Source organism: Microcaecilia unicolor, chromosome 1 (genome assembly GCF_901765095.1).
Source record: "Microcaecilia unicolor chromosome 1, aMicUni1.1, whole genome shotgun sequence".
In the NCBI taxonomy this organism is placed as follows: Eukaryota; Metazoa; Chordata; class Amphibia; order Gymnophiona; family Siphonopidae; genus Microcaecilia; species Microcaecilia unicolor.
In genome coordinates, this window is record NC_044031.1 from 447557688 (window position 1) to 447572424 (window position 14737).

The following is a 14737-nucleotide window of genomic DNA, read 5'->3' on the forward strand; positions in this document are numbered from 1 at the left end:
CTCCGGGCCGTTCTCCCAGAGATTCTGGGAGAGCTGTTGCGCCCTACCCTCCGGTACCGGCGGTGCTTGCGCCTCCGGTACCGTCGAGCGTGGCGCCGGCTGGCCCATCGCCCAGGTTGAGGTCCCCGACGTCGGTACCGCGTGCGGTGCCGACAGCGGCCACCTCCCAGGAAGGCTCCCCGACTACGTCGGCGGAGGGAGCTTCGCCGATGCGGGCGAGGGAGTCTACCTCTCGACGCCCCCACCGTGGACGGGGTTCCACCGAGTCGAGCAGGGCGAGGTTGCAGACGCAGGTTCGTGAACTTGTGTCTGACACCGAGGGTGAGGCCTCGTGGGAGGAAGAGGAAGACCCCAGATATTTCTCTGACGAGGAGTCTGAGGGTCTTCCTTCTGATCCCACTCCCTCTCCTGAGAGACAGCTTTCTCCTCCCGAGAGCCTGTCTTTTGCTTCCTTTGTCCGGGAGATGTCTATGGCCATCCCCTTCCCGGTGGTTGTGGAGGACGAGCCCAGGGCTGAAATGTTTGAGCTCCTGGACTATCCTTCTCCACCTAAGGAAGTGTCCACTGTTCCCTTGCACCATGTCCTGAAAAAGACATTGCTTGCGAACTGGACCAAGCCACTAAGTAATCCCCACATTCCCAAGAAGATTGAGTCCCAGTACCGGATCCATGGGGACCCAGAGCTGATGCGCACCCAGTTGCCTCATGACTCTGGAGTTGTGGATCTGGCCCTAAAGAAGGCTAAGAGTTCTAGGGAGCATGCTTCGGCGCCCCCGGGCAAAGACCCTAGAACCTTAGACTCCTTTGGGAGGAAGGCCTACCATTCTTCTATGCTCGTGGCCAAGATCCAGTCTTACCAGCTCTACACGAGCATACACATGCGGAACAATGTGCGGCAGTTGGCGGGCTTGGTTGATGCTCTTCCCCCTGAGCAAGCCAAGCCTTTTCAGGAGGTGGTCAGGCAGCTGAAGGCGTGCAGAAAATTCCTGGCCAGAGGAGTTTATGACACTTTTGATGTTGCGTCCAGGGCCGCTGCTCAAGGTGTGGTGATGCGCAGGCTCTCATGGCTGCGTGCCGCCGACCTGGAGAATAGACTCCAGCAGCGGATTGCGGACTCGCCTTGCCGTGCGGACAACATTTTTGGAGAAAAAGTCGAGCAGGTGGTAGAGTCTCTCCACCAGCGGGACACCGCATTCGACAAGTTCTCCCGCCGGCAGCCTTCAGCCTCTACCTCTACAGGTAGACGATTTTTCGGGGGAAGGAAGACTGGTCCCTATGCTTCTGGTAAGCGTAGGTACAATCCTCCTTCCCGACAGCCTGCGGCCCAGGCTAAGCCCCAGCGCGCTCGCTCTCGTCAGCAGCGTGCGCCTCAGCAAGGCCCCGCGGCTCCCCAGCAAAAGCAAGGGGCGAGCTTTTGACTGGCTCCAGCAGAGCATAGCCGACATCCAAGTGTCAGTGCCGGGCGACCTGCCGGTCGGGGGGAGGTTGAAAGCTTTTCACCAAAGGTGGCCTCTCATAACCTCCGATCAGTGGGTTCTCCAAATAGTCTGGCAGGGATACACCCTCAATTTGGCCTCAAAACCTCCAAATTGTCCACCGGGAGCTCAGTCTTACAGCTTCCAGCACAAGCAGGTACTTGCAGAGGAACTCTCCGCCCTTCTCAGCGCCAATGCAGTCGAGCCCGTGCCATCCGGTCAAGAAGGGCTGGGATTCTATTCCAGGTACTTCCTTGTGGAAAAGAAAACAGGGGGGATGCGTCCCATCCTAGACCTAAGGGCCCTGAACAAATATCTCGTAAAAGAAAAGTTCAGGATGCTTTCCCTGGGCACCCTTCTCCCCATGATTCAGCAAAACGATTGGCTATGCTCTCTGGACTTGAAGGATGCCTACACACACATCCCGATACTGCCAGCTCACAGACAGTATCTGCGATTTCAGTTGGGTACACGCCACTTCCAGTACTGTGTGCTACCCTTTGGGCTCGCCTCTGCACCCAGGGTGTTCGCAAAGTGCCTAGCTGTGGTAGCAGCGGCACTTCGCAGGCTGGGGGTGCACGTGTTCCCATATCTCGACGATTGGCTGGTGAAGAACACATCCGAGGCAGGAGCCCTGCAGTCCATGCAGATGACTATTCGCCTCCTGGAGCTACTGGGGTTTGTGATAAATTACCCAAAGTCCCATCTTCTCCCAGTGCAGAAACTCGAATTCATAGGAGCCCTGCTGGATTCTCGGACAGCTTGCGCCTATCTTCCAGAGGCGAGAGCCAACAACTTGTTGTCCCTCGTCTCGCGGGTGCGTGCGTCCCAGCAGATCACAGCTCGGCAGATGTTGAGATTGCTGGGCCACATGGCCTCCACAGTTCATGTGACTCCCATGGCCCGCCTCCACATGAGATCTGCTCAATGGACCCTAGCCTCCCAGTGGTATCAGGCCGCTGGGGGTCTAGAGGACGTGATCCACCTGTCCACGAGTTTTCTCAAATCCCTGTATTGGTGGACGATTTGCTCCAATTTGACTCTGGGACGTCCCTTCCAAATTCCTCAGCCACAAAAAGTGCTGACCACGGATGCGTCTCTCCTGGGATGGGGAGCTCATGTCGATGGGCTTCACACCCAAGGAAGTTGGTCCCTCCAAGAACGCGATCTACAGATCAATCTTCTGGAGTTGCGAGCGATCTGGAACGCTCTGAAGGCTTTCAGAGATCGGCTGTCCCACCAAATTATCCAAATTCAGACAGACAACCAGGTTGCCATGTACTATGTCAACAAGCAGGGGGGCACCGGATCTCGCCCCCTGTGTCAGGAAGCCGTCAGCATGTGGCTCTGGGCCCGCCGTCTCGGCATGGTGCTCCAAGCCACATATCTGGCAGGCGTAAACAACAGTCTGGCCGACAGACTGAGCCGGATTATGCAACCTCACGAGTGGTCGCTCAACTCCAGAGTGGTGCGCCAGATCTTCCAAGCGTGGGGCACCCCCTTGGTGGATCTCTTCGCATCTCGAGTGAACCACAAAGTCCCTCAGTTCTGTTCCAGGCTTCAGGCCCCCGGCAGACTAGCATCGGATGCCTTCCTCCTGGATTGGGGGGAGGGCCTGCTGTATGCTTATCCTCCCATCCCTCTGGTGGGGAGGACTTTGTTGAAACTCAAGCAAGATCGAGGCACCATGATTCTGATTGCTCCTTTTGGCCGCGTCAGATCTGGTTCCCCCTTCTTCTGGAGTTATCCTCCGAAGAACCGTGGAGATTGGAGTGTTTTCCGACCCTCATCACACAGGACGAGGGGGCGCTTCTGCATCCCAACCTCCAGTCTCTGGCTCTCACGGCCTGGATGTTGAGGGCGTAGACTTTGCCTCTTTGGGTCTGTCAGAGGGTGTCTCCCGCATCTTGCTTGCTTCCAGGAAAGACTCCACTAAGAGAAGTTACTTCTTCCATTGGAGGAGGTTTGCCGTCTGGTGTGACAGCAAGGCCCTAGATCCTCGCTCTTGTCCTACACAGACCCTGCTTGAATACCTTCTGCACTTGTCTGAGTCTGGTCTCAAGACCAACTCTGTAAGAGTTCACCTTAGTGCAATCAGTGCATACCATTACCCTGTGGAAGGTAAGCCGATCTCAGGACAGCCTTTAGTTGTTCGCTTCATGAGAGGTTTGCTTTTGTCAAAGCCCCCTGTCAAGCCTCCTACAGTGTCATGGGATCTCAATGTCGTTCTCACCCAGCTGATGAAACCTCCTTTTGAGCCACTGAATTCCTGCCATCTGAAGTTCTTGACCTGGAAGGTCATTTTCTTGGTGGCAGTTACTTCAGCTCGTAGAGTCAGTGAGCTTCAGGCCCTGGTAGCCCAGGCCCCTTACACCAAATTTCATCATAACAGAGTAGTCCTCCGCACTCACCCTAAGTTCTTGCCAAAGATCATGTCGGAGTTCCATCTGAACCAGTCAATTGTCTTGCCAACATTCTTTCCCCGTCCTCATTCCTGCCCTGCTGAACGTCAGCTGCACACATTGGACTGCAAGAGAGCATTGGCCTTCTATCTGGAGCGGACACAGCCCCACAGACAGTCCGCCCAATTGTTTGTTTCTTTTGATCCCAATAGGAGGGGAGTGGCTGTAGGGAAACGCACCATATCCAATTGGCTAGCAGATTGCATTTCCTTCACTTACGCCCAGGCGGGGCTGGCTCTTGAGGGTCATGTCACGGCTCATAATGTTAGAGCCATGGCTGCGTCGGTAGCCCACTTGAAGTCAGCCTCTATTGAAGAAATTTGCAAAGCTGCGACGTGGTCATCTGTCCACACATTCACATCTCATTACTGCCTGCAGCAGGATACCCGACGCGACAGTCGGTTCGGGCAGTCAGTTCTTCAGAACCTGTTTGGGCTTTAGGATCCAACTCCACCCCCCGAGGGCCCTGTTTGTTCTGTTCCAGGCTGCACTCTCAGTTAGTTGGTAAATTTTTTAGGTCAATCTCAGTTATGTCCTCGCCGTTGCGAGGCCCAATTGACCATGGTTGTTGTTTTGAGTGAGCCTGGGGGCTAGGGATACCCCATCAGTGAGAACAAGCAGCCTGCTTGTCCTCGGAGAAAGCGAATGCTACATACCTGTAGAAGGTATTCTCCGAGGACAGCAGGCTGATTGTTCTCACAAACCCGCCCGCCTCCCCTTTGGAGTTGAGTCTTCCCTTGAAGTGTATTGTCTTGCTACATACTGGACTGGCCGGCTCGAGCCGGTTTCGGGCGGGAAGACGGCCGCGCATGCGCGGTGCGCATGGGCGCGCGAGGACTAGCAAAGGCCTTTGCTAGTAAACTTTCCGATGGAGGGGGCTGCCGAGGACGTCAACCCATCAGTGAGAACAATCAGCCTGCTGTCCTCGGAGAATACCTTCTACAGGTATGTAGCATTCGCTGTATCTACAGAGAAGTTTGTAGTACTATCATGCATACCATCATTTTTCTCTCCCCTTCAACAACCCTAGTGGCAGGTTATTTTCTGGGTAGGCAAGAATAACATTTTGAGGGACTGGTGCCAAGGACAGCATTAATCATACATACAGTACCTAAAATATCATTCCCAGAACAGAAGAGTTGAACACTGTTTACATTTCTGAATGGATTGTACTGTTAACAACATGGACATTAATTCTTTCTCTCTTCACAGTCACCACTCCAGTGGCCTTTAATGCTCCACAATCATAGTAGCGTCCTTCTGCAAGATGAAAATAGGTTGCTGATACTTGGTGGAGGAGGAAACTGTTTCTCATTTGGGACCCACCTGAACCGACATCTGGTACTACTGGACTTAGCAAGTATTCTCTGATGTACAAGTTGGAGCCAGAGTGGAAGGAACCATTTCAAAAGGATACTTTTATTCATCAATACAGTTGTCTAATTAGTATTTAACATGGATCACGTGTGTTTCATTGAAAAACTTTATATTCTTTTTATGGCCTTGAATTGTGTAGTCTGTCTGTCTTAGTGCTTTTATCTGGGACCAGGGTAACAGTGATATCAGTGGAAGATCAGAAGCACACTTCAGCAGCAGCAGCTCTTGGCAAGCTATCAAAATAAGCTTATTCTCTGTGCATCTAGACTGACTTCTTAAGTTTCATTTTGACTTTTAAAATACTGTAGATATGTATATGTAAACAACAGGAAAATAAACACTTTTTTTGTAATACAGAGCTTCAAGAAGTACCTTTCTCTGATTTTCTTTGTTAGTTCATGCTGGCTTGAGGGCTTTTCTGTTTTTGTAATTGCTTCAGGTTGAAAGTTAGGGAGCAGCTTTCTTGCCAGATTAAAAAAAAAAGTTGTATAGTGAGCTTCCTTTGAGGAGTGCCAGCTGATGTGGAGGTGCTTGATAAATCCACGTGAGCTGTTGATTATCCATTACTTCTATTTAATTGAAGTACAGTGGTGTCACAATGATCGATGAAGTTCCTTGCTGCAAAACGTTTACGATAGGGAAGTGCAGTCATCTTAAATGACATAGAACGTACCATTTCATGTCAGTTTCAAAGGAAAAACAGCAATTTAAAAGAAACCATGAAATATTGTAACATTTTGTCTATCATAAATAGTGCACCCTATTGAAAAATAATGGGTACTGTTCATAAATAGCGTGCAGTCTTTGTAGAGAGTGCCCACTCTTCCCAAATGATGTGCAATATTAGGTAGAAGAGATTGAGTAGTCATTTTAAAAACACAGGGGTCATTGAGGGAACACTTTGCTTGCTTCTGCATCCCCATTGGTTGCCTACAGCTACGTGTTTGTGCTGTTGCTATAGCTGTGGTGTTGTGGCTGTTTCAGTTACTTTCCCACAAGCCTTTAATGGAAGAAATAACTAAGTAGCTAGTCACACACAGAAGGACTAACACCAGCTGCATATACTGTATCAGCACTTCCTTATCCAATCCTACCCTAGCTGAACCTATTTTCATGCACCTTTCTGACTTCATGGGCAGTTTTCTTTTAGACCCTTTATTTTCTGTCTAACTTCTGTTGTTATCTGTCCCACTTCTGCTTACACTCTGTGTTGTCTGTTCAGAAGTTTTATGTTGACATTGTAAGCAGCATACCATGCCATAATGTGAAGTGTTCTGAATATCTTTTCTGCTGAAATTGTCTATTGCCTATGTTCAGATTTTTTTTGTGTATCCATCACTTTGGATGAGTTTCTTAAAAAAAAAAAAAAAAAAACAGTAAATAAAAACATAGAAAAATATAGGCAGGTAAAGACCATATGGTCTATCCAGTCTGCCCTTCCATGCCATCTACTCTCCCTAACACTCCCTTAGAGATGCTATGTACTTTTCCCAAGTTCTCTTGAATTCAGATAACTGTTTTTGTCTCCACCACTTCCACCGAGCTACTGTTCCACAAATTCACCATCCTTTCCATGAAGAAGTATTTCCTTAGGTTTCTTATGTCTATCTCTTCACCTTCATCCTATGCCCCCTTGTTCCAGACTTTCCTTTCAATTGAAAGAGACTTGCCTCCTGTGCATTTATGCCGTGTAGGTATTTAAATGTCCCCATCATATCTGCCCTCTCCTGCTTTTCTTCCAAAGAATACATACTGAGATCTTTAAGTCCCGATATGCTTTATGACAAAGACCACTGACCGTTTTAGTAACTGCCCTCTGAACCAACTCCATCCTGTCTATATCTTTTTGAAGATGCGGTCTCCAGAATTGTACACAATAAATCCAAATAGATAGAAAAAGGTAGCTGAGGAAGAAAAAGGGACATCATAAACTGAATTTTGCAATCCTGTCCTGTGAAGAGGTTTGTTTCTAAAAGAGGCATTTGGCCATGGATTGTTAGAAGTTGAATTTGCCAATCTGTGTATAGGTGCTTTTAAAGTTGAGACCCAAACGGTATATAATGGGGATGCTGTGCTCACATTTATAGGGGGAAGAAAAGAGAGATTTTAATGGGAACACTGGAGACAGATAACAGTGAGGTGGAGTAGAATTTTTCTTTTCCAAAATAGAGCTTTCTAGCTAACTGCCTTGTGTGACTTCAATGCACAGATTTTCACCGATAAACCCATTCTGTGTGTATGCTAGAACAAGTCTGAAGCCTCAGCATGCTGGGAAAGCTGTGCCAGTGGCATATATGTAATCAGTTGGTTAAGAAATAAATTAAAAAATTACCCTGGAGAGAGCAGGCTGGCTGAATAAGGTACAGTGCTGTGTGTGTAAAGGAGTGTTGGGGTTTGTGCATGAAAGAGGAAAAGGCTTGTGTTGAGTGTTTGGTTTTGCACTGCACCACAGTTTTCTGATAGAGGCATTTACAAGAGACAGAAGAGAAGGCTGTGTTTTGATCAAGCTTTGTGTGAAATGGGCAAAACTGCTGAAAACAAAAAAAAAAAGCTAGTTAGTGTATGTGTGAGAAAGTATGTTTGTTTATTTTTAAAATTTTCTGTAAGATAATGGTTAAGGATGAATGAAAGGTGACTGCTGTTTTGGATTTATCCTGTTAATGGAAAAATTAACTGCAACTAAGAGAGAAAGATGTACGAGATGTATTAAAAATGTTTTAAATGAAAATGGGTGATTGCTGACTGACCATTTTTACTGAAAAAAAATAGATCTTGCAGAGAGCAATTGACAAGTGAGAAGTAAGTCTGGAGAAAAAATTAAGCCGAAAAAGAAAAGAAAACTTCTTGAAGATCATTAAGAATGCTAGTAGCAGAACCTGTCCATTTGTTTTTTTAGATCACTGAAAATGTGGTTAGTAGTATAGCAGAATTATTGATTACTTGTGCTAAGGCTCTGACTTGGACAACTGTTATTTATATGTACAGGCTTCTACACCTAAAGTTTAAAAAGTGCACCAAATGTATGAAAAGCCATAGTATGATATGTGCATATAAGAGCACAGTTGTCCATAATCACAGGATTGTATAGTGGTTTATTACATTAAACACCTCTGTCTTTTGCTTTATCAGTGGTTGCAGGTGAAATCTATCACACCTGTTGATGCATACCATAATACTGCTACAACCCAGATGTTCTAAGCAGTTTATATATCAAAAAGAAACCAGGACATACTGCACTCCTGTGTCTGCCTCAGAAACAGGAGTTGCCTTCAGGAGGTCTGGGGGAGTTAGACCCTCGAGTAAATCTTGACTTCCCCAGGCAGAACTCCAGGCAAGAAAAAACTCTGGCTACTAAATAAGTATTAGATTCAATAAATGTTTATTCAGAGAAGCCAATATAAAGACGCTAATAAGCAATTAGATATTAAAGAAAATAAAGACCCCAGTAGAGTATAACATGTAGCAAATAGAGTTTTCCCTGGGAGCAGTCAATATGTCCACCTACTTGTGTGGACACACAGAGGCCCCCCATCCTTAGTTCTATTTCCCCTTGTATACATTTTCTTTCCTTCTTAATTACCCTTCCTACTTAATGAATATGCATCTTTCCAGAACATTCTATTCCTTTTATGGCAAGCATCCTGTTCCAGCATTTTCTGTCATGTTCTAGCTTAAAATCTCATATAAAGCATAAGTTTTCATTTGATATGAGTTGACCTCTGTCCTTGGTATTCACAGTCATCCTAGTAGTCCCCTCCACCCTTTGGTTTAACCTACAGTGTTACCCACACCCCTTACTTGTCCCTCTGATTGTTTATCTGGATACAGCAGGCGTCCTTAGTCATAGGAGTCTCTGGCTCTTAGTTTGCTGACCAGCAACTTATCACAAGTTAGCATAGGTCAGACCACAGCCCAAGAAAGATATTTACCAGAAAAAGCACATTTATGCATCTCTTAAGTCTGCTCCCAGCTTAAGAAAAGCAAAAAATAGCTTATATTAAAATAATAAACTAGAAATATAGAGGGTTTGCATCTTGCTGTGGCCTTTGTAATATACAATGCTTCCGGGAATTCTTTTGGTGACCTCACGGTGCCCCAACCTGCAATTATTGGGTAGCCTCTCCACTGCAGGTTGGGGCACAGTGAAGTTCCAGAAGAAGCTTGGAGTAAAACAGGTCTGTGGGGCCAAACTGTTTTTCCCTTTTGCCCTGCTTAGATGCAGTGACCATCCATAGAACCATTACTGCATCAAGATAAGTGTCTATTCTGTGACTTTACCTGCATGGTATATTTAGTTGAAGAAACATCTTATTTTTTTTTATTTTTCACATTTGGGTTGCAATTTGAAATAGAAGTTTTTTTTTTACTTATGATTAATATTTTTAACTGTGTGCATATGGAATCGCTGATTCAGTGCTCCCTGTGTTTGATACGTGCCACAGTTTTATGAGGTGTTTTTTCTTCCCTTATCAATATTCTGCATATAGAAGAAGTAAGAGTGTTTGCATCATGAGTCACTGTTTGTATTGAAGTTTTCTTGATATTCTGAGTGAATCTGATCTGTGTGGGACTAAAGGAAAGTCAGCAGGTAAGACCTAATTTCTCAGTAGCCTGCTGCACTGTCCTGTTCAGTAGGAGTCCATGTACTTGAAGACCCTAAGGACAGTACAATAAAGTCAATGAAAAGAGTAACAGCAACTGTATAGGCAAGCCCTACAAAAGACAAGGCTGTCACAGGAATGCCACCATCTTTACAAAATCAAAGATGTGAAGTGGGCAAACAATTTTGCCCTTCAGAATGCAATGAGTGCCTTAAAAAAAAAAAAAAAAACACTTGTTTTGTCTGTTCTTGTCCTTTCAGAGCAAACTGAAAATAATGAGCTGCTTTCCAGCAGTGAGGCACATGCTGTACTAGCACATGGTGGCTATCATGTAGCAGGTGGCCCAAAATTCAACATTGCATTGAGTGTCAATTAGCATCAAGAGGTGACAAAATTCAAATAATGTTTAATCAATTGCTACAGCAACAGGAGCCAAAATTATCTGTTCTGGCAAACAATCAGCTGCCGCTTGAAGCGCCAAATATCAAATATTGTTCTTACATTCAATTGACTGTATTCTGTGGTGGCATGTTGCTGTGCTTCCTCCTTACTCCCTTTTTCCAGAATGGTAGATCTTTTATTACTAGCCTAGCACTTGGACAGAATTTAAACTGAGATACTTCCTTTGCTATTCCTAAAAAAAAAAAAAAAAGATTTTCTTTCCTTTTTAGAGGAAGAAAGCTGACTGTTGAAATCAGCAGCACCCCAACAACATTTTATTTACAATTTTACATTACAGTTGGGTCTGGAGTATCCTCCAGATCCTTGGGATAAAGCTGTAATGTTAAAGCTGTCCACAGCTCATCTAATTGTGTACATAGGGGAGCCAAGCAGGGAGGAAAGAAGGCAACTGTTGAAATTGCTCTATCTGACCATCAAATGTAAGAGCTGAGTTGTCAAAATAGTGCCTCAACAAACACACTTAGCTTTGCACTGATTTCCCTTCATGGCACATGTTCAAAACAAGAATGCCTTACTAGGTGTACCAAAAAGTTTCATTTCCTCTTTTAAAATAAAATCTCTGCATTATATGATTGGGAACATGGACAAGTTTCAGTTTAACATTACAGTAAGATCTGGAGAATTCAGCTGTATCGTTAGTTAAAACTGCCCGCTGGTGTTCAAACTCAGCACGCTGCGCATCTCTATCTGCATCTCTCGGAGGAAACAAGTAGAAAGAAATGCAGGCTGTCAGTGCAACTGGCAGCCTGATTGTCAAAGCAGTATTGCAAGATTTCTTGGTGGTACGTGACAGTAAAGATACTCACCTTTTTTTTTTTTTTTTTTTAATCTGATTCCCTTTTGTGACATGACTTGAAATACTAGCTGGTCTCTTGGTTCAGTTAAAAAAAAAAAAAAAAAATCATTCCAAGATTTTTTTTTTTAAAGTACCTCAGAATAAAATTTTTGAGCACTGCTTGATTTGAACTGAATCACCAAAGGGAAAGAGAAAAAAAGTCTTTCTACTAGAATCAGTAAGGACATTTATGATAGGGTGATGACTAACATTAAGGGCTGCATCAGTTTGGCCGAAGGCAACTTTCATTGTTATATTACAGTGGGATCTGCAAGCTAAACCTCGGATCCTCTGGATTCTAAAGTATTATTAAATTGCAAGCTGCCCCCACCCTGACCTGAGCTTTGGAGCTCAGTGTAATGAAGGGGCCAAGTTGGGAGAAAAGGGCTGTGCCCTTAGCAGCAGAGAGAGCAAGGCTGTGGTAAAATGCCCAGGGGTCCACACAGAATACTTACCGTGCAGTTAATCTGGGTGTAATAGTGTTTTACCACAGGTTTCAGTGCAGGTGTTAATTTGCACAGAAACCCTTAACACAGAATGCATTAACATACATTTAAATGCATGTTAATGTGGTAATTAGGTACCCCACAGCAATACTAAAAACCTTTCCCATGAGTGGTATAGGAAATGTTTGTGCCAAGTCCTACACAGCATAAACGGTTGTTGAGAGGAGTGGGTGTCTAGCGGCAGCCCCCCTCTCTCTAACCCAACCATCCTGCCCAAAGTCTCCCTGAACCCCCCCCCCCCCAATTCCCTTAACTGTGAAAATAAAATACCTGGTGGTCTAGTGGACCCCTCCATCCATCCAATCTAGCTCCCACCTCCCAAACAAATTCACTGGTAATTTAGTAGCCCCCTCCCTCCCTCCCTGTTGCAAAAATAATTCCCTGGTAGTCTAGTGGCACCCCTCCAATCCTTCCCTGAGATCCTCCCCAACTCAAAAGAAGCAGGAGCAATGCCCACTCACTCGTGCTTTTAGCGCTACCCTCTTCAAAAGGGCAGCACAGTGCACTGGGCAGGGACAGTCTACAATATATGGGACACCATGTGAAGTGTACAGGAGATATGTAATGGAGATTTTAGGTACTTCCTGATTTTAATTCTGCCAAATGTTTATGCATAGTATCCTCCACCTGGAAAGAGCAAAGTCCTCAAAATCGGGGAGCAGCATCTTTAGAAGTGGACACTTTGGATGTTTCCACTATTGTTGAACACTCTGATTCTGAAAATGCTACTCCACTCATTATGTTGGTTACATTTTTATTATAATCTGATAATTACTGATTGCTTAAAATATATTTTTGCCATTGTGATAAATTGTTTTTCAATTATAAGAAGAATGGATTCCCAGATGTTTCTAAATAAACTCAAAAAGAGAGCAATTTCTTATTAGGCCAGGTGTATTACAGCTGGGAGCTGTATTCTTTTTTTTAATTTCCCTATGTGTGGATAATAAAATATCAATCCGTGCAATATTGTTTTTTCCAGTCCAGTGCATCTGACTAGCTTTCTGGCATCTAAAAGGCCTCTTGTCAGCCATGTTTCCCGTGATTGTCATAGGAAATGGTGAATAAATAACTCAAAAGCATTGATTGTGATTTCTGCAAGTAGCTTAACTGTGGTAAATTCTTTCCTATACTGGAGTTCAGGAAAAAAAAAATCCATCTATCTGTAGGAGCAAAACAAGCAGCATAAAGCAATATATATAGCACTGTTCCTGGATAACAAAGACATATGGGATTACAATACATGGCACTATCCAGCATTAACAACGTGATAAAATGCAGACTCACTGTTGCTTAATGAGCCTCAGCCTTGTAGACAGACACGAAAATACTACCAAGGTTACCATTGTACCAGAATAACAATGTTATCAGCACTGACATCATGGCCAGACTAGCCAAGGACTCTTTAAATTTCCCTTGCAGCTGGAGAAGCACTGTGGCTGGCAACATTACACATTGTTTATGAAACCCCAGCTCCTTATCATGGTGACCCCTTCAATGTGGTGCCAGGAAGATAATCTTGTGGCCCTTGAAGCAACAACATTTAGATAAACAAAGTTATGTATGCATCACCAAAAAGAGGAAAGGAGAGTGGGAAATGGATGATGGTACTTCACAAACAAACTGTGGAACACCAAAAAGTAGAAACAGTCTTTACTGATGTGTATTAAAGACTCGACACAGCACCGTTTTTCAGCTATATTTGCCAGCCTCAGGAGTCTGAAAATATCAAATTTTCAATAAGAATGCATTAACATATGAGTAAAAAATACAAAGAGAAACAAAAAAAACACAGTAAGACAATCTATATAGGAGTGGATAAATGGAAAGGCAAATATGACATTACCTGACTTCTTCCCCCTTTCTCTCTCTAAGTTCCCCCCAACTGCTTCCTACCATACAGATACCTCATTATACCACAATATCACTTTATATTCATTCATACTATGTATTTGTTCAAACCGTAATCGGCTAACACCGTTAACAGTTATATGTAAGCCACATTGAGCCTGCAAAAGGTGGGAAAATGTGGGATACAAATGTAACAAATAATAATAATAATGCAATCATAAAAACATTGTGAATATCTGATTGAAGAACATAAGAAATGTGATCAAAAGTTATGGTACATTAAAATTAAAGAAACCAAAAAAATTAAGATGTGCATAAAGATAAACAGTAAGATATATAATAATTATACTGTACAGTAAAAAGCACAATTGAAAGATACTAATTGTATAAATGTATTGTTGGGTATGTAATTTACAGTTTTCAACATATGCAAAAAGTCGTTGAGAAGTACAAATATACCAAATCACCCATTAAAAATATAAAAGTAATCAGGACAAAATTAAAATGGAGCATTAACCATCTTGAAGGACAATAGAAACCATAAGTAATGAGGATATTTGTGAATGAAGATATAGAGGGGCATTATCGAAAGGGATGTCCAAGTTTTGATTTGGACGTCCTCGCAAAACTCCCGATCCAGGGGCAGGGAAACCCATATTTTCAAAACAAGGTGGACATCCATATTTCGTTTCGATAATATGGTCAGGGACGTCCAAATCCTGAAATTTGGACGTCCCTAGACATGGACGTTTCTGATTTTCGGCGATTTTCGAAACCAAGGACGTCCATCTCAGAAACGACCAAATGCAAGCCATTTGGTTGTGGGAGGAGCCAGCATTTCTAGTGCACTGGTCCCCCTGACATGCCAGGACACCAACCGGGCACCCTAGGGGGCACTGCAGTAGACTTCATAAATTGCTCCCAGGTACATAGCTCCCTTACCTTGTGTGCTGAGCCCCCCAACCCCCCCCCCCCAAACCCACTACCCCCAACTGTACACCACTACAATAGCCCTTATGGGTGAAGGGGGACACCTAGATGTGGATACAGTGGGTTTCTGGTGGGTTTTGGAGGGCTTGCTGTTTCCTCCACAAACGTAACAGGTAGGGGGGTATGGGCCTGGGTCCGCCTGCCTGAAGTGCACTGCACCCACTAAAACTGCCACGGT

At 44.6% G+C, this 14737-nt stretch overlaps 1 protein-coding gene across 3 annotated transcripts in view; it reads left to right on the forward strand.

Moving 5' to 3' along the window:
* The window catches only part of LCMT2 (leucine carboxyl methyltransferase 2), a 101778-nt gene extending 96131 nt beyond the window's left edge, over positions 1-5647 (forward strand). For all 3 annotated transcript variants that reach the window (XM_030212738.1, XM_030212747.1, XM_030212754.1), the window contains one exon: positions 5150-5647. In XM_030212738.1, the coding sequence (XP_030068598.1) occupies positions 5150-5308 (159 nt within the window). In that variant the 3' untranslated portion in view covers positions 5309-5647. The remainder of the gene's footprint in view (positions 1-5149) is intronic.
* The last annotated feature ends 9090 nt before the right edge of the window (positions 5648-14737 follow it).